This window comes from Rattus rattus, chromosome 1 (assembly GCF_011064425.1).
Source record: "Rattus rattus isolate New Zealand chromosome 1, Rrattus_CSIRO_v1, whole genome shotgun sequence".
In the NCBI taxonomy this organism is placed as follows: domain Eukaryota; kingdom Metazoa; phylum Chordata; class Mammalia; order Rodentia; family Muridae; genus Rattus; species Rattus rattus.
This window is the reverse complement of record NC_046154.1, coordinates 18379543-18407037: the sequence shown is the minus strand read 5'-3', so window position 1 is coordinate 18407037 and position 27495 is coordinate 18379543. Positions and strand designations below refer to the sequence as shown.

The 27495-nt window shown below is 51.9% G+C and overlaps 1 protein-coding gene across 2 annotated transcripts in view; it reads right to left on the bottom strand.

Annotated features, from left to right (window-relative positions):
- Pax7 (paired box 7) overlaps positions 1-27495 on the bottom strand; it is a 96546-nt gene that overhangs the window by 30886 nt on the left and 38165 nt on the right. For both annotated transcript variants that reach the window (XM_032888005.1, XM_032888012.1), the window contains exons 5-7: positions 13062-13261; positions 9621-9786; positions 8441-8643 (exon numbers count right to left, since the gene is read on the bottom strand). In XM_032888005.1, coding sequence (XP_032743896.1) covers positions 8441-8643; positions 9621-9786; positions 13062-13261 — 569 coding nt within the window. The remainder of the gene's footprint in view (positions 1-8440; positions 8644-9620; positions 9787-13061; positions 13262-27495) is intronic.

The window sequence follows — 27495 nt, the reverse complement described above, 5'->3', positions numbered from 1 at the left end:
AGGGAGGGAGTGAGGGAGGAAGGGAGGCTCTGCATGTCCAGGCCAGGACTAAAGCTGGCCACCAAGACCGAGGCTCATACCTCTGGAGTGACCAATTCTTTGCCAGAACTGGTCCTGCCAAGAATGTCAGAAAAGGGGGCTCCTGGAGTGTGAGGGACCCCTGGAGAACAGAGCGATGGTGACTTGTCCCCCAGCTGCTGCCCCATCTGGCTTTAACGGGGAACTGGCAGATGTGGCCTGCATCTCTAGGAGATGGGCTGTTATGGGCTATGGGGAAAACCAGTTGATGCTTACTCCCCCTACCTCAAAAAAAGTACTGAGCTATGAGGTCCAAGAAAAGCCAGCCACAGACTCCTGGTTCTGTCTGAAAACTGACCCCTGAGCCCACACCATGACTGCCAGTCACAATGAGAAACAGGGCAGGGGAGGGAGGGTGGGAAGGACTTCACTGACTTTTCCTTGATCCTAGGAACGCCAGGCAGAGCCCTGAGTCAGATCCCTCTCTTGCCCTCTCAGCTCACTTTCTAGGAGCACAGTAGGCAGCTTCCTGGGCTTTCCACAGAGAGGAGAACTTCCTGCACCCCGGCTCTTTCCAGGTCGAGTCCTCTGAACTCACTACACTGCTCTAAAGAAGAAAACAGCACACTTTTCCAGCCAGTGAGAGAGAGAGGGAAAGATGATAGAGTGAAGGGTGGAGTTTAGAGGAGAGGCCTAGGTAGGTGAAAGGGAGCTAAGAATGTACACTTATCAAGCACCTACTGTGTGCCAGATACTTTGTTCCGATCTCCCCTCCGTCCTCACAGAAGCAGGGATGAAACCCCTCCTTTTGAGTGAGGGAAATGAAGCCCAGAGAGGTTCAGTAAGCTGCCCTGGGGTCACACAGCCTCAGAATAAGTAGCAGAATCAGAACTTGATGTCTGCCTGGATGTTTCTTCTGACCCAGCCTACCTCCCACTTGTGGGAGCCTGAGAGAGAGGCTTCCCAAGACAAGGAGAGCAGAGGGACCCATAGAAACCCCAGGAAGGCAGAAGAAAGGAAGCCCGTGGTAGAAGAGTCACCTGGGAAGGGAGGAAAAGGAGGCGGGCGGGGGTGCAGGGGAGACTCCGGCTGGGGTTAAAGCCCCGTGTCCCTACAACCTGCTAAGCCTGAGAAATGAATTCCAATCCTTCCAAATCCCAACCTTGGAAGATGTTGGCAAGAAAGGGTCTCGTTTCAGGGGCGCAGAAGATCCTCCACACCTCCTCCCAATGCCCCGGTAATGCCAGGATGTCCCCAATCTGCTTTGAGGGATGGAGGGATTAAGAATAATAAAAAAATTGCAATAAAATATGTGTGAAGGAGGGGGTAATTGTGGACAAACGCAGCATTCAAATTCATTTTTCAGCTCCTTTACACACCATTTCAATCTTATTTTCTGCTTGTTAATGAGATCTTGTTGCCTGGGCTAGGCAAAACCTTCCAGTATCAGGGCATAATTGCGCGTAATTTTCTCTCCTACCAATGATTTGCATCAGGTTTTTTAAAAATTCTGGGCTATTTAACACCCTATGATCCCCCCCACGCCGCCCCATCTTCCTGCCTACATGTCTCTCTCTCTCCCTCCTCCTTCCTCGTCCCTGGTCCAGCAAGACTCATTTTAAATGCTTATTAGAAACGCAATGTCACCAATAAAGGGGCGGGACAGGGAGGAAGTAAGAGGAGAGAGAGACTAGGACTCTTCTGTGCAGGTGAAATGCAGTTTCGAGAGTCCCACTGTATCTTCCTCTTGTCCTGTTGAGGGTCAAGAGTGGGGAGGTTCAGAGGTCAAGTAGATGTTGATTGGAACCCTAGATCCACTACTCAATGGCTCTGTGGTCTTCTGTGAGCTTCTTAACCTCTCTGAGAATGCCTTCCCAAGAGGAAGGGTGTTGAGGGGCTTGAATGACCTCACACAGGCCAGGTTCACATGGGCTTAGGTGTCAAAGTCTTTGACCTTGCTGGTTTGTCTCCCCTGGAGGCTCTGGGCTAGGAGGGCAGAAGTGAGCACCTGCCATTGAGAAACACTTGGGAGATGGCATTCGTCACAACCATGCAGATCTGAAGCCTTATCTCAGGAGGAAGCAAATGCTGCTGTTCGTGGATGCAGACACTGAGCCTGGATCTGCCCTTAGCTGCCTCTGTGGCCTTGGACCTCAACTTCCTTGGACTTCAACTTCTTTGACCATCACACCAACCTCTCTTACACGGACATTCATACCAACCTCATGGACAGACGCAATAGCAAGATGGGCTCTGCAGGCTGACTGCTTCAATCCCAGCTCTGATACTTTCTAGAACCTGCCAGAGACTGGCACAGCACATTGGATGGATGGATGGATGGATGGATGGATGGATGGATGGATGGATGGATGGGTAGAGGAGTGAATGTGTGGCTGTATGAGCGGATGGAAGGAAAGATATATTGAGTGAATAGATGGTTTGATGAATAGATGAGAGGATGCCTAGGTGTGTGGATGGACGGATAGATCTGTAGGTAAGCAGACAGACAGATGACAGACAGATTGAATGGATGAATGGGTGGTTGGATGGATATATGAATAAATGAGAGGATTATATGTGTCTGGATGGCCTAGGATAGCAAATGGATAAATGGGAGGGGTGAGGAATGAGAGGATGGATGAGTGGATGGGTGGATAGTTATATGGATGAAGTGTAGGATGGATGGATGTGTGGATTGGTTGGGTGGGTGGATAGGGGATGAGTGGACAGGTGGATGGATAGGAGGATGAATGAGAGGATAAAGGGTGGGTAGATAGGTGGGTGGACATATGTATGACTGGACTGATAGAAGAACGGATTCGTTGGGAGACAAATGAGTGAAGAGATGGATGGACTTGGTGGGCGGGTGAGCAGATGGATGGATATACAGATAGAGAAATGAGAGGGTGGATAGATGGGTGGATGGTTAGATGGATGGATGAATGGATGGATGGGTAGGTGGATGGATGGATGGGTGGATGGATGGATGGGTGGATGGATGGATGGGTGGATGGATGGATGGATGGATGGATGGATGGATGGATGGATATGGATGGGTGGGTGGATGGATGGGTGGGTGGATGGATGGGTGGGTGGATGGATGGATGGATGGATAGATGGGTGGGTGGATGGATGGGTAGGTGGATGGATGGGTAAGTGTATGGATGGATGGGTAGGAGTGGTGGGTGGATGGATGGATGGGTGGGTGGATGGATGGATGGGTGGGTGGGTGGATGGATGGATGATGGGTGGGTGGATGGATGGGTGGGTGTATGGATGGGTGGGTGGATGGATGGATGGATAGATGGGTGGGTGGATGGATGGGTAGGTGGATGGATGGGTAGGTGTATGGATGGATGGGTAGGTGGATGGATGGATGCATGGATGCATGGGTAGGTGGATGGATGGATGGATGGATGGGTGGGTGGATGGCCCTAGATGAAGTGGTCTTCCCATTTGTGGGATGGAGGCTGTAAGACAACTGCCATGATTCTAGGAATGGAAGCAGGTGCCACTTTGCTGCTTCTATGTCTGGTCTGCACTTAGCACTAACTTTGTGTTGATGGCCACTGTAATTATTATTGATTATACATAATCATATAGTATGTATGTACAAGCATATTATATATACTGCTAAGGGTCAGATCCAGAGCCTACTGCAGGGTCAGCAGCACTTTGCCCCTGAGTCACACTCCCTAGCCCAGCCCATCAGGGGTTGTAGGCACAGGAAGAAAAGGAAGAGAGACGAGATGAGGGGAAGACAAAAAGGATCCCAGGCACATAAGTGGTGGCTCACCTAGAGACTGTAAATATGGAGAAAGACAAAGATTATGGTGACTGAGGGGGTGACACGAGAGTCTGAACGCTGACCATGTCCCCTTCTGTGACACAGCAGCAAGCGCCCTTGACTGGAGATCTAAAGCGTGACTTTTAGAGGATCGTGGCCACACCAGGCCTTCTCCAGACCTGTTTCTACTCCCAAGTCTAACAACGCAGGGTGAGAAGGGGACACCAGGAACGACTTCTCCCTACAGGTCTCAAGTCTGCCCTGAAGAGGCCCCAGCACAGGTCCCTGCCAGCAGCCTGAGGTCACTTCAATGGCAGAATAGTGAGTGCTCCTGACTCTTTGCTTGGCTTCTGGGATGGATACGTTTGGCAGCTCAGCACAGCCTCCTGATGTCTGTCACCACATCCACTGGGACCTCAACAAGGGAGGGCTGTGCTTTGGCCATTACAGCAGGGCACCTGAGACAAGAAATGTGTCTCTGCCACACTTCTCCCAAGGCCAGGGGTCCTGCTTTATCATTCAGATCGGGACCCTTCCATCAGACTTTCTTGTCCCGTGGGTCTTTCATGCTGTTCCTGGAAAGGACTGGAAACAACTATCGACCTTACCCATCTGCAGTGACAAGGACTCAAGGGTCTCACCTTGCAAACACAGCCTGCCTACCTGCCTCCCTTTCCCCACCCCCGACCCAGTCAGTGCCTCTTGTAGCCCACGCTGCCTTTCAAATCATTACGTAGCTAAGGATGGCCTTGGATTGCTGATGCTCCTGCTCTTACCTCCGAAGTTCTGGGTGACACCACAGGTGTCCACCGCCACACCCAGTCTCTCGGGAGCTATTTTTAGTCATTTTCCAAGTAACCGTCCCTCAACTAGGAGCAAAGTCTTAACGAGATGAACCATCAGAAACAAGGACCCTGGATAGGTTTCCCTTTCCCTGAACCTCATCAGAAGGTCTGGGGGCAAGGAGTAGGAAGTCTCATTGGGAACACTTAATGTCTGGTGCTATAAGGTGGGGGAGGGTCCATGGATGGGGCCCTTAAAGCTTCCAAGCCTCAAGGAAGGTTTCTGACTGATTTTGCTCTACCAGTAGCCTCCAACCTAAGGTACTTAGACCTCTGCTTTGCTTGTTTTGTTGAAGGAACCCTTCCCTTCATACAGCAGAGAAGTTAGGACCCTGAGGTATGGGTTTGAGCCCTGACTCATACACAGGTTAAAATATGAATAACAACCAGAGCACTGTCTGTCTCAGGACTGAAGAGAACTCAGTCCTCTTGTGACCAAGTGACTAGAGACTTGGTTGCTCAGGCGACTCCCCAGGGCAGGATGTCGCCATTTATTTTTGACTGATTTGTCCTAAGTAGAGGGACAGTACCTGGTGTGTGGCCTACAATAAGTACCTTGGTCCTCTGAGGTGCCACCTCCAGAATGGGAACCTTGTGGAACTTTAAGGAGCCTCTCCAATGGTGTCCGTGATGCACAGAGGCAACCATTTCCAAGACTGGGTGGAGACAAGGGATCGCTCGTAATCAAAACATGGGAAGACAGCTACTTTCCCACAGGCAGCCACAAACTACCAGCAAGGTGTGTAGGCTGGTCCCATCCCTAAATCTCCTAGCTTCAGCTGCACACAGAAGTCCCTTAGAACAAAAACATCCAATTTGCAAAGCTAACACTATCCATCCAGGTACTAGGGACCAGACCTCTGATCCTAGGTGGCAGTGTACAAGCCTACCTGGGCACAGGTGGCACGTCCCAGAAGGGCTTAGATGAACTATGGGGAGTTTCTTATCGGGGACAGAGGACAGGGAAGGTCACCTTGTACTGAGAATCCCCCTGCCCCCGTCCCCACAGATTCCTCCCAAGACCCCAGAGCCCTGAGGATGAGAATAGGCCTGAGTTGAACAGGGAGCTTTGAGATGTTGAAACTTGGACTTAAGACCTGGACCCTATGTTCAGAGGGTTTCCTTGCCACCCTCCGTGGGGATACACACACACACACACACACACACACACACACACACACACACTCACACACACACACACACACACACACCTGCATTTGACCTGCCTGTGCCCTTGCCTCTTCCGTGAGGGCAGCTTTTCCCCTACAGCTGTTCCCCCACCTCTGCCCTGTCATCTGTTTTCACACCTTTGGGAGCCTGAAGGCAGAGCTGAGAGACAGCCAATCCATCATGTCCTCGAGGCCTAGAGACCAGGACGGATGGTCTCACCTGGACAGAGGCTCTGGATCCAATCTAGGAACTTCCAGGTGGAGGCAGAAGGCAAAACTCCCTGCCTACACTCCAGCCTGGGGATAGCTTCCCCGTGAATAGGTTGGTTTCCCCCTCTGGCCTTCCCTCCTCACCTTTGACCCCATCTCTGAGCCCCACCAGGAGAGAAGAAACCTCCTCTTTGTTCTCTTGTCACAGCTCTGGAAAGTTAGCCCAGGGTGGCCAGATAGCACTGACATCAGTGCAACAGAAACCATGACCTCAAACCCCAGAGAGGCTGAGAGGCTAACCTGCAGTTAGGTACTAGCAGGACAGGATATCTTGGGAGAGCCAGCCCAAGGCTGACAGATCCTAATGAGTTGATGGTTTCACCCCTGACCTGATGGCCTCTGAGGTCTGTATAATCCCACCAGGAGCTGTGCATGTGGAGTGTGTGTGTGTGTGTGTGTGTGCATGTGTGTGTTTGTGTGTCTGTGCATGCATGCATGTGTGTTTGTGTGTCTGTGCATGCATGTATGTGTGTTTGTGTGTCTGTGCATGCATGTGTGTGTGTTTGTGTGTCTGTGCATGCATGTGTGTGTTTGTGTGTCTGTGCATGCATGTGTGTGTGTTTGTGTGTGCATGCATGTGTGTGTGCCTGTGCATGCATGTGTGTGTGCATGTGTAAGTGTGCATGCATGTGTGTATATGTGTATATATGCATGTGTATGTCTGTGTACCTGTGCATGCATGTGTATGTGCAAGTGTGCACCATACGTGTATGTATGTGTATGTATGCATGCATGTGTGTGCATATGGGCATGTGTACCTATGTGTATGTCTGTGTCTGTTTGGCTGTGCATGCATGTATGTGTATGCGAGTGTGCACGTGTGCATACATGTGTGTCTGTTTGTATGTGTGTATATGCATGCAGGTGTGTGCATGCATGCACATGTGTGTGTTTGCTCGTGAATGTGTGCACATGTGTGCAGAGGCAGGAGACTGCTGTTGAGTGTCTTCCTTAATCACTTTCTCTCTTATTCCCTGAGACTCTGCTCTCACTGAGCCTGGACCTCACTGTGTCCATTAGGCTGGCCAGCCAGTAAGCTCCCAGGATCCTTCTGTCTCAGCCTCCCCAGTGCTGGGACTCCAGATGCGCACCTCCACCTCTGGCTTTTTCCGTCAGTGCTGAGGGTCTGGACTCTGCTCTTTATGCTCACAAGACAAGAGCTCTACCTACTGGGCCTTCTCCCCTGTGCCCACCTCTGCTTTTCAGATGATGGGTTTTTATCACAACGGTGTCCTATTGATCATTAATGTATGGCCTGAGCGAAAGGAGGGCAAGAAAACTAACGTCTACTCGACTCTGTCCTGAGCCAGGTTGCGCTAGAAGCATCAGACCATCCACGCACAGATCACGGCAAGCTCGTGGGTAACAGGGTATAAAGGACAGGGCCTGAAAATGGGAAAAGCTGAGGTTCCCAGATGCACGCTGGCCCCAGAGCAGCAGAAGGAGGCTCTCAGCCTCCCCCAAAGTCTGCACCTTCTCCTGCACAACACAGCTGTTCAGATCAGTTTGCTTCCCCTGCCAAGCCTGTCTCGGGCAGACAAGAGGAAGAGGGAGCAGCAGGTGGGAGGCAGAATAAACACCTTTTCCCAGGGGCACTTGGGAGCCTGTTGTAGCTACAGAAACAAACCCATCAGCTCCCCCAAATCACTCAGACGCCAATCATCAGATCTGTTCAACAAACCCACCAAGTTCTACTCCTAGCTCTGTGTGATCTACCCAACCTTTCCCGAAGCCATGACTCTGCCAGGCTATGAGTGACTGAGCTGTCCACCAACTGCACATGAGCAAACCTGAAGCCCTTATGTCCAACCTAAGCAGTGACCCTGGCCCAGAACCTAGGCATCAATTCTCTCTACCAATAGGAGAGATCCCTTCCTCCCCAGTGATTGGTCATGCCTGACAGAAAGGGAGGCATGGAGTGCTGACTGGATCTAGGAAGGACTCTTGGTTCTAGATTCAAACCTGTTCCAAATGTCTCCCGCTTACTATAAGAACGTGACTGAGATCAAGCTCAGAATGGTGGGTGGGGCCAAGAGCGAATCCTGCAATCAGCCCCTGCCCATCTGGAGAGAATGACAACCCTTCCCCCACCTCCAGAAAGAGGAAGATCAACCCAGAGCCATGATCACAGACACAAGGCAAGGGAAAGAAGAAGAGAGAGACACTTGCATTCCACTCCAACTCTCTCAGGGTCCCGAGCAGCCAGGGACTTCCTGAGACCTCTGAGTTCTTAGTGACAACTCCTCCCCAACCACCGTGGGAGAGAGAGCCGGTCTGGGTTACGCTGAGCCCCTCTGGTTGGGCCAGCAGGAGTCTGGCAGTGAGACCCCAAATGGAGTAGAGAGGCCACCTACCTGAGGAGACAGGCCATTGCTGACGGGGTTCATGTGGTTGGAGGGGGCCCCGGGGTTCATGAAGCTGTCCGAGTAGCTGGAGAAGCTGTGGCGGGCTCCGTAGGCAGAGCTGCTGTCAGCTGCTGCAGCGGCCGCAGCCAGCCCACCCTGATGCATGGTTGATGGCGGAAGGGGCTGGGGCCTGTGTACTGTGCTGCCCCCATCTGAGGAGAGACCCAGAGAGGTCCTAAGCGAGAAGCAAAAGCAGCCTTGGAACTCCACCCGGTCATGCCCTCTGGAGGGAAGGGGCCAGCTTCTCAAGTGACTTGACCTGAGGCTTACTGGTTGCCAGGCACCCCTACAGAGTGGCCAGGGTATGACTGACACCCACTTGACCTCAAGATGACCTCTAGGCATCTCGCACACAGGTCGTGGCGCTTGGTGTTCGGCATAAGGTAGATGATCAATAAGCACTAATTGGATTGTAAATTGGGCCCAATGGGATCCGTAATCCACCCAGACTTGCCCTCTTAGCACTGTGTGGGTACCTGTCCAGGGCCCTCATCACGCTGAGCGAGCCCTAGCTCTGGGCGATGGAGAAGAGTCAGGGGTGACTGAGGCTCAGAGGATGGGGCTGGAGTCAAGGCCAACGAGTGAACCAAGCCTGAAATGACTGCACTCGGCCCAGCCACTATGCTGCTATTCTGCACATAGGGTCCCTCTGCACAACCTCCTGAGGCTGGGTCCCCGTTGTCCTCGGTGCTGGCTTATTTCTTATTAAGAACCATGGGTAGGGCTCTCTGGATTCTTAGCTTCCAGCATGCCAGCCTCTGGGCCTTCCAGGAGATAACCCAGTGTGGCGAATGCCAAGAGGTTTCTTGCATCTGCTGGGGTGGGAGCAAGATGGGAGCTTCAGAATCCTGGGGAAGGAAACCTTTGCTTCCCAAGGCCCTTGGGTATCCTGGGCTCTCTCTCCCTGCTGCCTCCTTCCCTTGGCATGTCCTTTTCTCAGGTTTTGTGGCATCTTAGAAGCTACTGGAAGAACTGTGCCCAAAAGACCTGCCTTCCTCGAGGGGTCTCAACGGCCCATTGCTGCCCACGTTGCAGGGGAAAGAGGAGCTTGGCTCTTCAGCCCAGAGTGACCCAGAGTTCTGAAGCCAGAACAACGGGACTCCACACTTTTCTAATAGCAGACACTCACCTTGGGAGACGGTGGTGGTGGGATAGGCAGAGTCCGGCAGCTGGTAGGGTGGCAGCGTGGGCATACCAGTGGGTGGGAAACCTCCCGGCAGAAGGTGGTTGAAGGCGGCCAGCTGGTTAGCGCCTGCCTGCTTGCGCCAGCGCGCACGACGGTTACTGAACCAGACCTGAAGGGGAGAGGATACTGAGCCCCCAGGATGGCCTGCGTGGAGCTTCAGAGGCAGGGTCCCCTCACCGCCATCCAGGGTAGGCTTTTAGAATGATCCCTGTTTTACAGGAAGCAGGTGACGGGCACAGGACAGGGTGAGGAGAGGCTTGGAGAAGTCTGTTAGACACTCAGCCTAGTGCTGCTCCCATGACAAGTGCTCCAGCCAGGGTCTCCAGTCCTTACTCCAGACCTCCACCTCCTCCAGGAAACTCTCCAAGAGGAGATTACACACACAGAACATCCTGAGAAAGGAGGGCCTTGGTACTCAGCTGGGCCAACTTGGGGCTGAGACCCTGCCCTGTTCACATAGCCCAGGCCCTGCTAGAATGGGGCCTGCACAGGTGTGCAATACATATCTGCACACATATGCAGACACATACACATATGTGTGCATGCACACATGCATGCATGTGCACACACATACACACACAGCTGGAAGGGGACACCTTTCACTTCTGACTAGAAAGTCCTCTGACATCATCACCCTCATGCAGCTTAGATGGGGCAGGAGGCGTAAAGGAAGGCCCTGCATGGCCTTTCCTTATGTGAACCCTCATTCTATTGATCTGTTCCTGGTTGAGAAGCTCTCAGCCTCCTTTCAGGTTTGGGACATCTAGGACCAAGGCCCTGCATTCCTTTGTGCCCTGCAGGGTGAGTATTCCATAGGTGCTCAATACGTGCTCATTGAATAAATGAATGCTAAATGAATGAACGATGGAGCAAAGGTGGCTCAGGTCTCTCTTTGTGACTGTCCTGGAACTCCCTGTGTAGAGCAGGCTGGCTTTAAACTCGTACAACTCCTCTTGCCTCTGCCTCCTAAGTGCTGGGATTAAAGGTGTGAGGCACCACCACCTAGCTTCTTTTTAAAGACAAGGTCTCATGTAATCTAGGCCGGCTTCGAACTTGATACATAGTCAAGGACGACATTCAACTTCTGATCTTCCTCCATGGCCACATACTGAGATTATAGGTTTGTCACCCAGTTTATGTGGCACTGGGGCTCAAACGGGACCTTGTGCATGTGAGGCAAGCACTCTACCCACTGAACTACATGCTCACCATCGGTCTTTAACATCTTGCTGCTTTACGGTTAATTGTGTAACCCTAGAAGCAAGCAGACCCTGGCATTATGGTCTCCATTTTGCAGAAAAGGACCCTGGGAACAGGGAGGATATTAAGGGGCAGATTCCAACTCCAAGCCCATCTGCAAGCACTCCACTTGCCCACACACTGAGATGAAATGTGACAGGGTTGTGAGGTGAGACCCTCAAGGCACAGACTCTTCAAAGCAGAGGCGAAGTTGCAAGACACAGTCGGGGAGTCCTGACAGCACCCAGGACCTTGAGTCTCTGCCCCGCTCCTCCTGTGAGAATCCCTTACTAGGGTCCCCAATCCATGGACACTGTTTCTGTTTAAACACTTCCATTTACAATGTCTCATCCCCTCACTGGGCATTTACATGCCAGTAGGACCTCAGATCCCAAAGGAGTCTTGGTGACCGTTGAGCTCCTGGGTCACGCTGTGTTTTCCAAAAGGAAGCTGAGCTCCTGAAGAGAACTCAGCTGGTCAGTGGCAGGGACGCAGGCTCGATACCTGGGACCTCTGCCTGCAGACCTCTGTGTTGAACTTGAGTGGATGCCCTGTCAGCTCTTGTCCTACCTCCAGGGCCTCTGAGCCTCTGGGTGCTTCCGGACTCCGCTCATAGGATTAAGATTTCTGCTTTTGGGATCAGCCTCTGTCTGTTCTTAAAATTTTGTTTTTGTTTGTTCCTCTGCTCTATACTACCTAGGGAGCTCACAGACGTGGGTAGAGAGGAGTCCAAGGAACAGGAGTCTGGTAGCCTTTCTGTGGTTTGACAAAGCTTGGACTCCCCCGTTCCCAGACCCCTCCCTCCGTGGACCTTGCATAACACCTGTTTCCCCAGTCCCCTGAGCCAATGAAAGCAGTGTCCTGACAGCCAGGAAATTTTCTAAGGAGCTGCCAGGCTCGGGGTGGTGGGAAGCCATGAGGCTGCCAGACTAGTCAGTGAGGAAGCCCAGAGGAATGCACCCAGGACAACAGCTGCGAGGATCAAGGAGAGAGAGAGAAGGCAGTCTACAGCTCCGGTGTCGTCAGGGGAGGGGATGAGATGAGCTCGCCGGCTAGCTGGCTGCTGTGCCTGGCTCTCTTCCCCTCGAGGGTGGGAGAGTGGAAGGAGGTAATACCGCTCCTGGAGGGTTTAAGGTTAGTCTCTTCTGGGACTTTCCTTATTGAATTCTAAATCCAACTCCCAAATCAGCTTCCTCCTCTTGAGCACAGAAAGGACATAGGCTTCCGTGCCAGCCAGGCCAAGCTGCTACAGTCTATCTGTGTCCCGTGGATCACTTCTCTGAATCCTAGCCTCTGTATTTCTGATCTGTATCTGTATCTGGGTTCAGTGGCCATCCCAACCTGACACACGAGTCTGTGGCTTGTGGCCATGGGGATGCCGGGGACGGGGACGCTCCTCAGGATGGCACAGTATGGGACAGCCTTTCTACAGACCTACCTCCCCTGCCCAGGACAATATTGTCATGCAAGCCATTTGTAGAATCACCCTGTCCCGCCCCATGTCCTCCATAGCTTTAGCCCTTGTCCAGCAAGGTGCAGAGATGAGTGTAGTCTGTGCCCAGCTGGAGGAGAGACCCAGGGATTAGCCTGGGGCAGATGGGCTAGCCTCCCCTCCCTCTTTCCCTTCCCTGATGAAGACCTGAATCTCGGTTTGGGCTCTTTCTCCTGGTCACCAGAGCCACTAAATCGGAACTGTGTACTTTAGGTGTACAGGGTTTTGGGTAACCCAGTCCAGTGCTGATGGTTCAGATCTACCCAGAACACATCTTGCATACTTCAAGCAGTGGGAAACTCATTCTCTGACTGAGGATTGTCCTGCTAGGAAATCTCCCCCGTTGAGGGAGATTTGGAGAGATGGTGCCAGTCCTCTTCTCTGACTACTACCCCCTCCCCACCTCTGCTTCTCTTTCCCACTCCATCACTCTTCCTTCTTCTCATCTCTCCCTGAATCCCTCCTCCCTTTGGGCTCTGCGCCTCTCTATCCATCTGTAAGTCAATCAACCAACACATGCCCCTTTCAGGGACTGCAAGCGTTAGCATGTGCATGGTCCCAGGATCGCACCTGGAGTGAGCACTCGTTCAGGACCTGCCCACACCCCACCCTCCTCCATGCTGATTCCAGCGAGCACCCCCAGTTCTCCTCACCTGGACGCGCGCCTCCGTGAGCTTGGTCCTCTGTGCCAGCTCCTCCCGGGTGTAGATGTCCGGGTAGTGGGTCCTCTCAAAAGCCTTCTCCAGCTCCTCCAGCTGCTCAGCCGTGAATGTGGTCCGACTGCGACGCTGCTTGCGCTTCAGCGGGAGGTCGGGTTCTGATTCCACGTCCGAGCCTTCATCCAGACGGTTGCCTACAGCGGGGTAGCACAGTGGACACGGGGTCATGCCTGTGCCCTCCTCTGAGCACTACGATGGGGATCCTCCGTCTCCCCAAGAAAGAATACTGACTGTTTACCACACCATAGCTTAGCAATGAAGGAAGGAAAGTATCCTCCATGCCCAGCCTGGAACACTGGGTAAACCCTTTCTGCCCAAAGTAGCCTCTGTTGTTCAAGGCTGGTCCTTCCAGCTGGGCATTTAGATTTATTTACATCGACATGCATGCCCCGGCCTAAGACTTGATGAAATAAATCTCTCGAAACACAAAGGAGAGGGACCATAGAGATGGTTGGGGGGAAAGAGGGGTCCATAAAGCCCCGTGAACCTGCTGACCTGAGTTCAATTCCCTGGAAACCACACGGTGGAAGGAGAGAACCCACTCCCAGCAAGTGTGTGCCTGCTGTGGTATGTGCCCCTCCCCCAAGGTCAATAAATGTAAAATAAAATTTTTTAAAAATTCCCCAAAGGATGCTAAGCTCCAAGGCAGGCAGGAGGAGCCCTGTTGTGCTTTCCAGGAAGGTCAGGAAGCCCGTCTGACAGCAGAGGCCAGGAGACAAGGAGCAGGGAAAGCAGGGAAGCAGGGGAGGTAAGGGTTCGCTGGGGAGGAGGCTGCAGAAAAGCCTTCATCAGTTGTCCCAGCTGCTAGAGCTAAGACCTGAGGAACGGAACTGCTTAGCAACTCCACTGAGCCTCATGCCCTTCTCTGGCCTGGTGGAGTAGACACCAGCTGGTGTCCTTACAGCAAGCCCGGCAGCCCTGGGAAATGCAGAGAGCAAGGCACAGGACTGGGGTGTGAGCGCTGCAAGGGGCTGGCAGGGAGAGCAGGGAGACGGACTACAGCAGCCTCCCCTTCCTCTGCCTTCCCCTCTCCTCCCTTCATTTATCTTTCTCCACCCTTCGATGCCATCTTTGGGATTCTTGGAGGTTTTTTTGTTCATTCTTGCATTCGTTCACTGATTCATTCTTTCAATCATTCATTCACTCATTCTTCCACTCATTCATTCTTTCACTTATTCATTCAGTCACTCATTCATTCACTCATTCTTTTGCTCATTCATTCTTTTACTCATTCATTCACTCACACATTCACTCATTCATTTACTCACACATTCATTCATTCACTCATTCACTCACTCATTCATTCATTCACTCACTCATTCATTCATTCACTCATCTTCCACTCACTCATTTATTCACCCTCTCATTCATTCATTCATTCTTTCACTCATTCATTCACTCACACATTCATTTATTTACCAAGCACCTACTCTCCTCCTGAATAGGCCAAGCACACAGTGGACAAGGTGGGACTCGTGCCTGGAGCACCCAGTCTGAGACTAGCTAGAGAGCCACAGAGGCTGCCTGCTCACACTACCTATGGAGAAAGGACATCACAGAAAGGCAGTGCACACAGTCTCTAGGCCAGGGTCCACAATACACTCTGCCTACTCTCTTGTTTCTGACCTGCCCATCAGCAGATACTCGGCTGCTTCAGGGATTGGTTACTCTCAAGTCTAGGCCCTTTCCACCAAAACCAACCCCTATATTCCCACCCCCACACCACTCACACTCAGTGAGAACAACAACAATGGCCAATGGTCAGACACCTAAGATCAGACACACACACACACACGTTTTTTTTCTCACCAGCTTGCCAACTGCCCACCCACCCTAGCTCCAGTAAGAGGATCAACAGTGGGCACACATGGCACCCTGGGCTTCCCTCGCCAGCACACCTAGGGCTCTGGGCAAACACACCAATGAATGGTCTCTGTGTTCTGCTGGGGACCCGGGAGAGTAGTCAGGTCAGAATACCCCTTCAGGTGATCCCAGACTCACCTAAGCCACTAGCTAGGTGAATGGGGATCAGAACTGTCAGGAACAAAACCCTGCTGGCTGAGGGCTGAAATCCAAAGTGCTCTACCATACCCATGCCTCCCCCTCACCCCTTTCTCCCTGCTTTTCAGATGACAGCTTTCTGGACAGACTACTGACTTCTGGTTTGACTTCCTCCCTGGTTCCTGCCCCTCGTCCTTTGTGAGCAGAGATCTGTGGAGCTCTGTGGATCTAGAGACACTGAACTCAAACCCAAATGGAGGACAGCAAAGCCGGGTCCCCAGGCCCTTGCTGTTTGAGAGAACTGGTCCTATGGGGTAAAGCATTGTGGGGGAAGTAGACGCAGAAAAGCATTCATTAAATAATCAGCAGGTTCGGGGTGGACATCAGGGAGCAGCTCCTGACCAGCTCTGACCCTTGCCTTCCTACTTCCTACTTCCCTGCAGCTGGGGGATACAACTATCTCATGGACCAACTGCTGATCTGGAGATAGCCCTAAAAATAATGGGACAGTAAGGAACCCCCTCTGGGTTCCCGAATCCTATCTCTGCTTAGAGGAATGGGAGGCCCACACCAAGCAAGGAAGAGGGGTCTCTAAGTTGGGGCCTCCAATCTTCCGAAGAGAGAAGCAGTCTGTCTTAGGAAGCTTCCAGTCTGATGGAGGAGGCATGACTCCTGCGCTGGGACTTCCTAGTCCAAGGTGGGAGGAACCAGGGAATGGGTACACAGCACAGACCAACATCAGATGTGACCTGCAAAGGCCAGGGAAACTGGCGCACGGGGTAGGGACCAGCATTGCTTGGTTTGTCAAAGTCCAGGATAACCTAGCCCAGGCTTATGGTGGGAGACAGAGAGTGCAAAGTGTCTGGGGGTGGCCTCCACAATACTACCCTGCTTCTGCCTTCTTCAGGGTCTTTTTCTAGATCCCATTCCATCCATCCCAGAAAGCCATCGCCAAGTACTGGGCTATGCCAAGACATCTCGGTAAACCAGTGAGGCTGGTGACTATCTGCCATTCATGTGCCATTCATGTACCCTCCCACAGACAAGGTTCCCAATTAAGTTCGTCAACCTGCCTCTACCCCAGTCATGTCCTTGCAGTGGGATGAAGCCCGCCCACCCGCCCAGCACAGTCCCTCACAGTGAGTAATCGTCCAGCAAGGCTTCCCGAACCAGGTCAGATACACTTCATCCTCATCTTGCGGGGGAGGGGGGGCTCTTACGTCTCAATCATCAGAAAACAGGGATGAAGGGCTGGGAGATGGCTCAGTAGGCAAGGTGCTCCCTGCCCAAGTGTGAGGAGCTGAGTTCAATCCCCAGCTCCCACAGAAAGAGTCAGCAGAGCCCCTGCAATCTCAGCACAGGGGGCGCAGTGACAAGTGGATCCCTGGAAGTCACTGGCCAGCTACCCCAGCTTAATTATGTGAACCCTAGGTTCTAATAAGAACCCGGCTCAAAATAACACCCAAGACTGATCTCTGGTCCCCACACATCTCTCCCAACCTCCGACACACACATGCACACAGTCTCAGGAGACAATGGCGGTGTCTGTGGAGGGGTCTACTTATCTTGCTAGGCCAGCACGTCTTTGTGATACAGACGGTGCCTGGCACACAGCAGGTACTCAAGGTGTCAGCACCGACCCCACAGCCTGGAGAGTGGTCTTGATGAAACCATTATTCTCACTGGTTGGAATGCCAGAAGGCCGAGGCTGGCCCGTTTGGCAGGTGCCCAGTGGAGAGAGCTTGAGCAAGGGCCAAAAACCCCCAGGGCTCCACACCTGGTGGTAGACACCTGACACGGCAGCTGCTTTGAGAAGCCCACCTGTGATCTTGAAATCACAGTGACTGCCCCACCTTCCCAGCCTTTCCCTCCCCTTTCTGGCTGGAGAGGTCCCGTGGGGAGTGAAGTTTTTTGACGGTGCACACCTCCCAAGGCCTCCTCACCCCCAGGCCAACCCTAGCCAAGAGGCACAGGGTCTCTCTACTCTGCACCCCATCCCTGAAGCCTCCCGTGCTCCGTTCCCTGCACCCCTCTCCCCACACCTCCCTTCCCAGTTATTACAGTTTTAACATAGGCCCCGGCGTGGAGCTGTGCTGGAGAAATGAATCACATAATAGTTGATATGCGTTTTAATCAAGTAATTCGGGCAGAGTCGAGAGCTGGCGAGTATGGGCCCGGTGTCCCTGAATACCAAGCAGGCCTGGGCGCAGGCCTCAGCAAATGGAAAAGTCATTTACGGCTCAGCTGGGGGCCGCCAGCCTAGTAGTGGCAGGGGCCCTCCCATCCTTTCGTCCCCTCTCTGTGCAAAGTGCTCAGCTGTAACCCGGCTCACCGGGTGTGCACGGGCCAGGCTGGTCTGCAGGAACTGGCCCACGCATGATTCACAGAACCACGGGGACTCCTGCCAGGAGACGAAACACCCCACTCCTGCCATCTTGAACTCATATTCCTCTTGGACACTCGGCCAGCATCATGCAACTCAGCCTCAGGCCCCAGTCCTCTGTCTTGCCCAAGTCTGACCTCTCTGTCCCATCCTGGACTGTCCCACACACATCTTCCCTGGCCTTAGCGACAAGGACTTAGTCGTACACCCATCAGTGTGGGGAGAAAGGAAGGAGCTGGGAGCTCAGAAGCGGCTGATGGGTCTTCCTGGGTAGAGAGGGGTCACATCACCACGGGCCTTCTCTCTCCATCCTAAGTGGGGGATCTGGTGAAGCCCAAGTGTTCTGGGGCTCCAGGAACTCCATTAACCCCAGCTTCTGGGCCAAGACTACAGCATAGAGTTAAGAGTGGGTGGTGGGTTAGTCTTGGGGATGTGCACACAGCCACAGTCAAGAAGGTGGTTGGGGTGGGGATGGGGTGGGACTCTATTCTAGAGTTTTCCACAGCCTGAGTCCAGCCCACCTCAGGAACCCTGCTGTATCTATCCCTTGTCTAGGGAGATGGGTGAAATGCACCAATCTGGCAACATTGTCTCCTATCTCTCAAGGGTATTCAGGTCGGTCAGAGGATAAGATACCCTCTCCTGTATGTCTGAAGGACCCCAGGCTGGCAGAACCCTTGCTTCCTTAGAGGCTTCTCCAGAGGTTGTGGCACTGTCGAGGGGCAGATGCGAACAGGACCCCTGGGCCCCCAGTCTTGATGTTCTACTTTCCCAACTCAAAAGAAGAGAGAGAGAAAAAAAAAAAGTCTTTTCAGGAAAGCTAGAGTTGAACTCACACCTACTCACAACTTGACAAAATTTCCTCAGCTAGGAAGTTACCACGTAATTCCTTCAGGTTGTACTGTCAAATTCCGATCCTCGGAGAGATCATCTGTATCAGAGAATATGGGGTTGATGTCCCGATTTTGAACATGGTCCTGTGCTAAGAGTGCAGTACCTTTCTTAGGCACGAGAGAGCGCTGTCTGCACACCTCCTGACAGGAAGGGGCGGATCCAGGAAGAAGGAAGTAGTACTTCTTGGAACAGTATCTGTGATCAGAATTCAGTAATGTTTTCCAGGGTGAATCCGGTGTTCTTTCTTCTGCACTGAACCGACAAGTAGGAGAAACACCCGAGCCAAGGACACTGAGTCAGGGTACCGAGTTCGAAACTAGCTTTATCTGCCTGAAGACGAAACTCAAGGGTCCTGAGGAACTTTGCAACCCATTCTCTTTAACCTGTCGTCCCATGTGGCTAAGGTGGAGTGTGGGGAGGGGTGGCAGCCGTGTGGAGTAATCTGAGCACCTTGGAGACAGGCACGGGGGCAATGGCTTTAAGATTATGGTTTTTATTCTCTTCTTCCTCAAGTCTTTTGTGTGTTCGTCACAGCGGGTGGGGAGGGTTGTTGGAGGGGAGGAGATTCGATGAAACAAGGAGGTCAGAGGACAGCCTTGGGCGTCATTCCTCAGGCACTTTCTACATTTTGTTTGTTTGAGACAGATATTTGATTGCCCTGGAGCTCTACCCAATGGGCCAGCAAGCTTTCAGGGATCTGCCTCTCTTGGCCTCCCCAGCACTGGGATTATAAGCCTGGATCACTGTACCTGGCATTTTAAGTGATTTCTGGAAACTGAACCCAAGTCCTCCTGCTTGCAAGACAAGTTCCTTCCTAACTGAGCCATCTCCCCGGCTGCTACTCCAATGACTAGTTCATTTAAGCCACCTATTATCACCAGAGAGAGCAGCAAGTAGTACTCGACAGAATAAAGCCGGAAACACCATTTCTTGCCCTCTTAGTCCCAAGAGGGCATGGCCAGAGCAGCCAGGGCTTGACAAGGTCTCCAGAGAAATGAGAGGAACTAGGGCTGGTGGCTTAGACTGGGACTAGGGTCTGTCTGCCTCCTCCCAGCCACAGGGGCTGGACCAGTCATTGCTAAAAGGGTCATCGTTACAGTGTAGAGGGAAACTAAGCAGGAAGGAAGCCATTATCCCAGAAGCTCCCAGAGCCACCACCCAGACCCCTCTCCCCATTTCACCTAGCGTAGAAAAACTGGCAGCCTCAGGCTCTATTCCCAAGTGTCTTACAGGTTCTCTCATCTCCTAGTTCTTGACATCTGTGGCTGTGGCTCCCCCCCACCGTGCTGGTGGTGCTCCAAAGCAACCCTCAAGAGTGCCTGGTCCTAGAGCATTTAGAGAAGTGACTTTATCCCTGGGCAAAATGAAGAAGCTGATGGTCCCAATCTCTCAGAGTTCTCTTCCCTGACAGAGGAGGGGACATTGTAAGGCAAGGGCCATGAAATACCTGATACATAGTAAACACCTAATAACTGTGGCTGCTGTCACCACAGGTGCCCCCGATAAAGTGAATGGTCGTTTACCTTGGGTCCCAGAGGCAAAGATTTGTATGACATAAAATACAAACGCAAAGAGTACACCCATGGTTCCATGAATGAATGAATGAATGAATGACCAAATAAATGAATACGCCAATATCCTCTCCTTAGTTTTCACTGACCCAGACACAGTCACCTTGGCTTCCTTCTTTCCACAGGAACCTGTCCCCAAATGCAAATGGCACCTGTAGATGAGTGTGTGTGGGAGGAGATCTCAAATGAGCCAATGACACAGATGTCACAGAACCAGAACAAGGTACTGAAGGACAAGCCTCAGGAAGACACCTGGGTGGGGGCGGGATGGTAGGGGAGGCTTGGGGGACTGAGAAGAGGCTTCAAAGCCAGTGCAAGAGAAAGAGGGCAACTGTCCCTTCCCACCAGGTGACAGAGTTGGACCTACCCTTCCTGTCCCTGTCCCCCATCCGCCTCAGTGCTAAGCCCAGGCGACAGAAGTCCAACACAGACATGACTTTGGGAAGAAATCTGGGGCTAAAAGACTAAATAAATAAATAAATAAATAAATATCCTCCTAGAACTGGCAGTGGTGGCTCACGCCTTTAATCCCAGCACTCGAGGCAGAGGCAGAGGCAGAGGCAGAGGCAGAGGCAGAGGCAGAGGCAGAGGCAGAGGCAGAGGCAGAGGCAGAGGCAGAGGCAGAGGCAGAGGCAGACTCAGACGCAGAGGCAGACAGGCAGAGGCAGAGCAGAGGCAGAGGCAGAGGCAGAGGCAGAGGCAGAGGCAAGAAGATCTCTATGAGTTCAAGGCCAGCCTGGTCTACAGAGTAAGTTCCAGGACATCTGGAGCTACACAGAGAGACTTTGTCTCAAAAAGCAAAAGGGGAGAGTCTGCAGCCCATTGCAATGCAGACACCGCCGGCTTTCCGCATCAGAGAGCAAGCCCTGACCAAAGAGCTGGGGAGCAAGAGCAAGAGTTTGATTCCTGGGGCTGGGGATTTAGCTCAGTGGTAGAGCACTTGCCTAGCAAGCACAAGGCCCTGGGTTCGGTCCCCAGCTTCGAAAAAAAGAAAAAAAAAAAAAGAGTTTGATTCCTAGACCCCATGTAAGAGCCACGGATCAGACACAGCCTTACCACACACGACCTTGTTAACCATGACTGGGATAGGAGGAAGCCTGGGGCTCACAGGGCAGCAGACCTAGTCTACTTGCCTAGTTCTAGGCCAGCGGGAGACCCTGTGTCAAAACAAAGGGGGACAGCACCTAAGGAAAGACATCAAAGGTTGTCTTCTGGTCTTTACAGACATGTGCATACATTTACAGATGCATGCGTTTTACATACATACATACATACATACATACATAATACATACACACACATATGTACATAGAGAGAGACAGAGACACACAGAGAGAGAGACATAGAGACAGAGGCACACAGAGAGACAGAGATAGAGAAGCAGACAGAGACAGGAAGCGAGGCTTCAATCATGCTCTGAGTCACAGTTTCCTCTCCAGGACTCTGCCCCCTGCTTTCCTTTCCCAACTCATTTCTGTCCACCCACCTTCCTGCCGCCAATACTCTATCAACACTCCTCATCCTTATTAAGTTGGCCTCGCAGAAAGTTCTGGAACTAGCACTCTGTTGCAAGGGAAGGTGTGTGGTTTTCTTTGTCTCTGTAGGCAACACGGAGCCCCTCCTGAAGGCTGTGCAGGCCCACAGAGACCAAGATCGGCTGCCCCCATCCTGCTTCGAGGGCAGGTTCAGCTGGCTTCCCACTGCCATGGCTACAACTGAGTTGTCAGTATGAGGCACGGGTGGGATCTCCCCATCCCTGGGGCAGACAGCTCTATTACAGGCCATCCACTCTTCCCTAGAGATAGGATCTCTTACCTAGGACACCCACCTGCCAGAGGTGACTTAAAGTGACAATCCCCTGAGCATCCTAAAGCACTCACTCTTTCCTCGGGCTGAGTCCAGGAGCTCTAGGGAGGTGGCAGAAATGAGTGCTGGCTAATGGGACATAGGTACTTTGGGAAGTGGAAGAATCATTTCTCATGGTCTAGTGCAGGCTGGGTCATAACGGCGGGATATTTTTAAATGGCCGGGACAAGAGAGTATAAATGTCCCCAGCACGGAATGGCACATGTCTGAAGGTTTATGTAGATAAGCTACGGTCTGTGTCCACTGACCTGTTTCCTGAGCCCCATAGACATGGGCAACTATGTGTCCCTTAAAAAATTAAGATGCAGAACTGGAGAACTGGAGAGGTGGCTCAGCACTTAAGAGCATTGGTTGTTCCTCCCAAGGACCTCGGTTCAATTCCTAGCTCCCAGATAATAGCTAACATCTGACTGTAACTCCAGTTCCAGGAGACCTGATGCCCTCTTCCACAGGCATTGAATGCATGTGGTACACAGGCTACATACAAAACTCATGCATTAAGAAACAACCCAAGATGCCTTTCTAAAGCTGCACATAGGGCTGGAGACGTAGCTCTGTTGGTAGAGTGCTTTCCTGGCATGCAGTAAGCTGGGATTCCTGCATGGTCCAGGCAGGCAGGCGCATGCCTAGAATTTAGCACTTGGGGGTCAGCCTGAGCTATATAAGACTGTGTCTCAAATATGTGTGTGTAGATATATATGTGTGTCTGTGAGTAGTATATATATATATATACATATATATACATATATATACATATATATACATATATACACACATATATACATATATATACATATATATACATATATATATATGTCTGTGTCTGTAAATGTATGTGTGTGTGACTGCAGAAGCCCCACAATTCACCCAGATAAGAGGACTGTAGCCTCATCCATGTGAAGCTTCCCAGAAAGTCTTTGGTAAAAATAATAATAATTATAATAATAATAATAATAAATAAAACCTCTGGACAGGAGCCTTGAAGTTTTACCAACTTGCTGTGTGACATTTATGAGTGTCAGCTACCTCTCTGAGCCCCCTTTCACCATCTTGAAGGAAGAAGAAGAGGAAGAGGAGGAGGAGGAGGAGGAGGAGGAGGAGGAGGAGGAGGAAGGAAGAGGAGGAGGAGGAGGAGGAGGAGAGGAGGAGGAGGAGGAGGAGGAGAAAAAGAAGAAGAAGAAGGAGGAGGAGGAGGAGGAGGAGGAGGAGGAGGAGGAGGAGGAGGAGGAGGAGGAGGAAGGAAGAAGGAAGAAGAAGAAGAAGAAGAATTCTCCTAGGTGTCTAGGATCAACCTGAGAAGGGGACCCTGTCTCTCCATGGTTTATTCATCACTCTGTCTCAAAGCACAGGACAGTGTAGTCAGCACACAGTAGGACTGGCTGTCATAAATATCTGTCACCCTAGAAATGACTGTAGATAAATGGGAGTTGGAAACCCAGGAGTCTGAATACTAAGTTGGGGGAGTGTACACGTGTGGGGCCACAGGCCATCCTAAACTTACATTTCTTGCATGGCAGAGCGGGGCTTTTCCCTCACATGCTACCTGGGGCCAGCTGTTTCCTGTCTCCTAAGACCTCTTCTCCCTTCTCTCCCTTCCCTTTTCCTTCCCCCCTCCCTTTTCCCCTCCTTCCCTCCTTTCTGTGTCTCTTGTGTCTCTGTCTCTGTCCCTCTCTCTCCCCACCTCCCCTAGTCCTAGAGGCCTCTGGCATCTGGCTAGCCACTGACCAGAGCATCTGTCTGCTCCCCTCCTGCCCTCTCCCCAGCAAAGTCTTCCGTGGCAGGGGTGGGGGTGGGGGACCACCTCCCATCAGTCCAGACTGCCCAGACCTCTCCAGCTGGCCTGGCCGGGCTGTTCCCAGGCAGAGCAGGTCCGCAGTGGAAGGTGGTGGAAAAATGTGGACAAATTTCTGATTTGCAACACTCTGGGAAAGAGTTTATTGCCATTGTTTGAGGACGAATGTGTAAATAAAGCAAGGCGAAGATGGCGGGGGAGGCTGAGGAGAGGCAGAAAACGAGAAATTTTATGGCCATAAGGAGCGTACTCTAATGGTGATTTCTGAGGCATTGGACCATGCTAGTTACTTAGCCAAATGATTGCCAAGGCGCTGGGCGAGGCAGCTTATTTCTTAATTACAGTTACGTCGTACACGGCAGGCAGACGCCCCGGCCCTGCAAGGCTGGCTCTGGAGAATTCGCTGACCTGAAACTAAGTCCTGACCCTGGGTTGCTGGTGGGCTACGGAGAGAGTAGGAGTCATCACTTTCCCCCTTTAGGGCAAGGGGGACACCCCAAACTTCTGTCCATGCCCCTGATTAGGTGACTGTGTCACCCCTCTCCAACCCCATCCTGGGAAAGCCGCCATGTTTGGAAGAGAAAGATAAACCTGGAACCTGGGCTGAGCTCCCTTGGAGCTGTCCAGCTGTGAGTGACACCAGGAGGAGGTAGGCAGCTGGTTCTGGCACACCGTGTCACCTGGACCAGGTGCAATCCGCCCACGATCCTGTCTCTTCCTGCCGAGAAGGGGCTAGGCTATGCAGTCCCTCCGGGTGCTAATATCTTTGGCTTTGTGTGAATTCTAACATCCGGCCTTTCTGTGTAGGGGATGCTCATTCTCAGAGTTGGGGAAATTGGTTTGCAAAAGTGACCAGTATGAGCCTGTTCAACAGCTGGCTGCCTTCTGTGGTTTCTGTCAGTCCTTAATGTCATAACCAGAGGGAAGAAGGAGGTGGCTGTTCATTGAGGACTGGCTTGGACCTGAAATGTCCCATGAGTTCATAAGATAGTTATAATCTTCCGTCCCCTTGTGTACAGGACAGCCGGGACTCCTAAGGAAACCTGCAGAAAGGTGAAGAGATCTGAGCTGATTGTAAGATGCTAGGTCTGGGTTCAAACCCCAGGGAAGGCCTTCGGAGCTAAAACTGTATCCAGGCAAGCCTGCTGCACAGCAACAATGTCTCCCAAGCTTCCCACATGGGGATTACCTGGTATGTCCATGAGTGCCTAAGAATTGCATGTGCGGCCTAAAGCCCAAGTGTTATCTGTCACTGGCTGCTTTGAGGGCCACTCATGGTCAGGGCTCCACAGGAACCGACCTCAGCAACCCACAAGGTGGGGTTCTCTGCAGAGAGGGAAGAACCATGAAGACTTACAGCTCTCTACTCTTTCTGGGAAGGTAGAAACAGGAGCAGAGAGCTTGAGAATCACTTGCTGTGGTTGCAGAGAGAGGGAGAGGGAGAGGGAGAGGGAGAGGAGAGAGAGAGAGAGAGAGAGAGAGAGAGAGAGAGAGAGAGTGAGTTTTTGTGTATATGCGTGTGCATGTGTGTATGTATATGCATATGTGTGTATGTGTGTACACGTGTATGTGTTTTTGTGTGACCACTGCATCACAGGGTTCTTGGCAGTCCCCAGCCCTCTTGACTACCTCCTGCAGGCCCCAACCTCCAGGCTGCCCTCTGGACACACCACTGGTTTACATCTAGGCTCTGATTTGAGTCCCCACTCTTCACCCTCCAGTTTGTCCCCTCTGCGCTCTGCAGTCAGAGGCAACCCTGATATTTCCCAGGTCAAAGAGCTGTTGCCCAACAAGGGAGGCCTTTAAAAGGCCCTTACAAGGTATAGTCAGACTGGTACTGTACCTGAACCACACCAATTCTGCGGTTGGATTATGTGGAGGACCCACATGAGTATATGTTGTGACAGACTGACAACACACACTCGTTTCTGTTCTGTTCATGGCCTTATTCCTGATACCCAGGAGAGAAGCTGGCCTAAGGTCACAGATGAATGAATGAATGAGTGAATGAATGAATGAATGAATGATTTCTTCTCCTGTCCAGATGGGTGCCTTAACTTGCAAAGTCCAAGCATATGCCATCAGCAGTTTGTTCTTTAAGCCAGCACGATTGTTGGCCCTGTCTGTTAGCGTCTCCTTGCACAAGAATCTCATTAGAGATGGATTTATGTGGCACCAGCCGCCTGCCCGGTCCCTGCTGACTGCTCTAAGAGGGCTGAGGACATAAGCCTTAGAAACCATCATGCAGACCCTCCGTCCAATCCCCCATCTGTCTCCAGATGTTCAATTCATTCCTGTTCCCCTGCAAACACGGTGTCTCTGTCATGGCTGCTGAATCCCTCTACCTGAGGACTCCCACACCTCCTGGACTCTCTCGCTAGAGTCAAACAGCTCTGTAAACAGGATGCTGAGGCAATTAAAACCCAGTCTGCTCCTGCCACCTAGTCCGTGTCTACATTGTGATTAGATAGACAGATACATACAAAGATACACACACACATATGTAGATAGTATATAGATACATTAAATAGATACATAGATAAAATCTGTTACTTATAACCTGCACCAATTACTGCTCTGAGCTCAGTCAGCCAACTCTTGTTAAAATAAATAATGTCAATTTCCCCAAACATGGCCAGCCATTGTAGGACAGTGGCATTAAGATCCCAGGAGGTGGTAAACTCCACACTGGTTCACAGAGGGCAGAAATCCTTGCTTCTGGGTATTGGGAACAAGGACGCGATATTCTCATTGAAGGGGCCGAGGGGGGAGGACTGGCTGGAGGGCTAGAGGCTACTGTGTGAAGACACTGAAACTGCCCATGTGAGAGGCCCTACCAGGGGCCGAGCTGTGCACTCATAACTGTGTCACATCCCCGAGGTCACCCAGGCCAACCTCATTCTAAGGATGAGAGTCAAGGAAGGGCTGGGAACTCATTCAAGACCACACAGCTATCGGTCAGGACTTGAACCCAGACCCCTAGTCTCTTCATAGCCCTTTGTGAAGAGAGGGTACCAAACAGGCCAGGAAGAGTGTAGAAGACTCTCGGGTTGCTACCACTGCTTCTGATCTCCCTATAGCCCTTCTCCTTCTCTGCCCTGGAGCCACACTCTGCTTGCTGTGAATGGCCTCTGAGGAAGCTGGCGAGGACTAGATCTCTGTGTACCAAAGCTACATTCGGTAGTAATGGACGAAACATTCGGGCCATGGAAGGGTTGGTGCTGGGTGTGTCAGGACTGATGGGCCCAGCCTCCCCTGTACTGCATTGGTCACTGAGGCACAGATGTGTCTGCCTGTGGTCCTTATGATTCTAGGGATGTTGCTTTCTTTCCATTTTGAGACACTCTTTACACACACTAGTCTGAAGCCCGCTGTGTATGCTGGGGATGTGGCCCAGCTGATAAGAGTGCTTGCCTAGCATGGGTGTGGTCCTGAGTTCAATTCTCAGCACTACCCAGGCTGAAACGGGAGGATCTGAAGTTCAAAGTCATCTTTGCTTGCCTGGGGAATTCAGGATACAGGACAAAACAAGATTGAAACACAAAATACCTCCCCGCGTGGCCCAGTCTGGCCTCGTACTCTTGGCAACGCTCCTGCCCCCACCAAGGGTTAGGCTTCTAGGCATGAACTAGCCTATATGAAAATAGGCACGAAATAACAACCTCAGCTATTCTCTATGCTGTATTTCTGGCAAAGCCAAGCTTCAGGATTTGCATCCAGCGCTCACATCCCCAAGCACTCTGTGGTGGTGTGAAGGTGGTGTGAACAGAAATGCTCTATGCTGTCCTCCCGAACTGGCAACTGGGGCCTCCCAGGCCAACCCAGGCCTCTATCCCTCCCCAGCTGTACCCCCCCTCTAAT